The following is a 1,289-nucleotide window of genomic DNA, read 5'->3' on the forward strand; positions in this document are numbered from 1 at the left end:
GAGGAGTGCTCTTGGCAGGACACACAGGCTGTCACCCAGGACTGGGTGGCCGTCGCAGCCCTCCCGCCTGGGGTAGGGCCACAGGCCCCGCCCCTCCCGGCCGTCCCAGGGTCCTGGAACCTCAGAACCACACAGCACACCCCCTGACCGAGCCCTTCTGGGTCAGTGTTGGTGACTCCAAGGGCCTCCACACCCACAGGAGCCCAGACCCAACAGCTCTGAGGGGAGCACGCTGGGCTTGGGTGGGGGTGGGGACTGGCACCAACCCCTGACTCGGGCAGGCCCCCCCGGGCACTCCTGGTGTCAGGCCTGCCCTGCCCCATCCGGCCTGGGCTCTGCCTCCTCCTTGCTGACTGGGATGGAGCAGGTGATGCGAGGCTGGCCGGCTGCTCTTATGCTCACACCCGGCACCCCCTGTGCAGGCTCGTCCTCGTGGAGAGCATCCCCCAGGACCTGCGATCTGTAGCAGGCAGCCCGGCCGCCCAGCCCCTGGCCCAGGCCTGGATGCAGCTGCTGGACGCCGCCCGAGAGAGCGTCCACGTGGCCTCCTTCTACTGGTCCCTCACGGGGCCCGACATCGGGGTCAACGACTCGTCTTCCCAGCCGGTGTGTGGCCCTCGCCCCTGACTCGGAGCCCGCGGGCTGTGCCAGGGCCAGGCACACAGCAAGGCCAGCAGGCTGCCCGTCTGTCTGACCGAGCTGTGGGCAGTTGGGGCCGCCTCGGGGGAGATCTGGGCCCCTCCTTGTGGGATAGGGTGGTCTCTCTCTCACCCTGGCCTGCTCTAACAGGGCGAGGCCCTCCTGCAAAAGCTGCAGCAGCTGCTGGACAGAAACGTGTCCCTGGCCGTGGCCACCAGCACCCCAACTCCGGCCAAGAACTCCACTGACCTGCAGGTCCTGGAAAGCCGAGGTGGGAGCCTGCTATCCTGGGCCCGGGGGCCAGCAAGAGCTCTGGGGCTGCCTGGGGAGGGGCTGGGAGCCTGGGGGAACCCCGGGCCGACCAACGCCTCCTTCTCCCACCTGTAAAGTGGGGGTGAGGACACCGTCCATGAGGAGGAAGGAACTGGGCTCAGCACGACGCGGGCTCACCCACCGCTCTGCCCCCTTGTCAGGCGCCCAGGTGAAACACGTGCCCATGGGAAAGCTCACTGGCGGCGTTTTGCACTCCAAGTTCTGGGTGGTGGATGGGCGGCACATCTACTTGGGCAGTGCCAACATGGACTGGCGGTCCCTAACACAGGTGAGTCCCCGAGCCCCAGGAGGGGAGGCCCCCTGGAGCTCGTCCGCCC

General features: G+C 68.3%; 1 protein-coding gene across 1 annotated transcript; it reads left to right on the forward strand.

Moving 5' to 3' along the window:
- Positions 1–140: 140 nt before the first annotated feature.
- On the forward strand, positions 141–1,281 carry LOC105004960 (phospholipase D4-like; the record flags this gene model as incomplete). Its single annotated transcript, XM_010862787.1, has 3 exons — positions 141–606; positions 790–910; positions 1,113–1,281. Coding segments are annotated over exons 1-3 (392 nt in total), but the record flags the coding sequence as incomplete, so codon positions are not given.
- Positions 1,282–1,289: the final 8 nt, after the last annotated feature.

This window comes from Bison bison, unplaced genomic scaffold (assembly GCF_000754665.1).
Source record: "Bison bison bison isolate TAMUID 2011002044 unplaced genomic scaffold, Bison_UMD1.0 scf7180017858306, whole genome shotgun sequence".
NCBI lineage: Eukaryota > Metazoa > Chordata > Mammalia > Artiodactyla > Bovidae > Bison > Bison bison.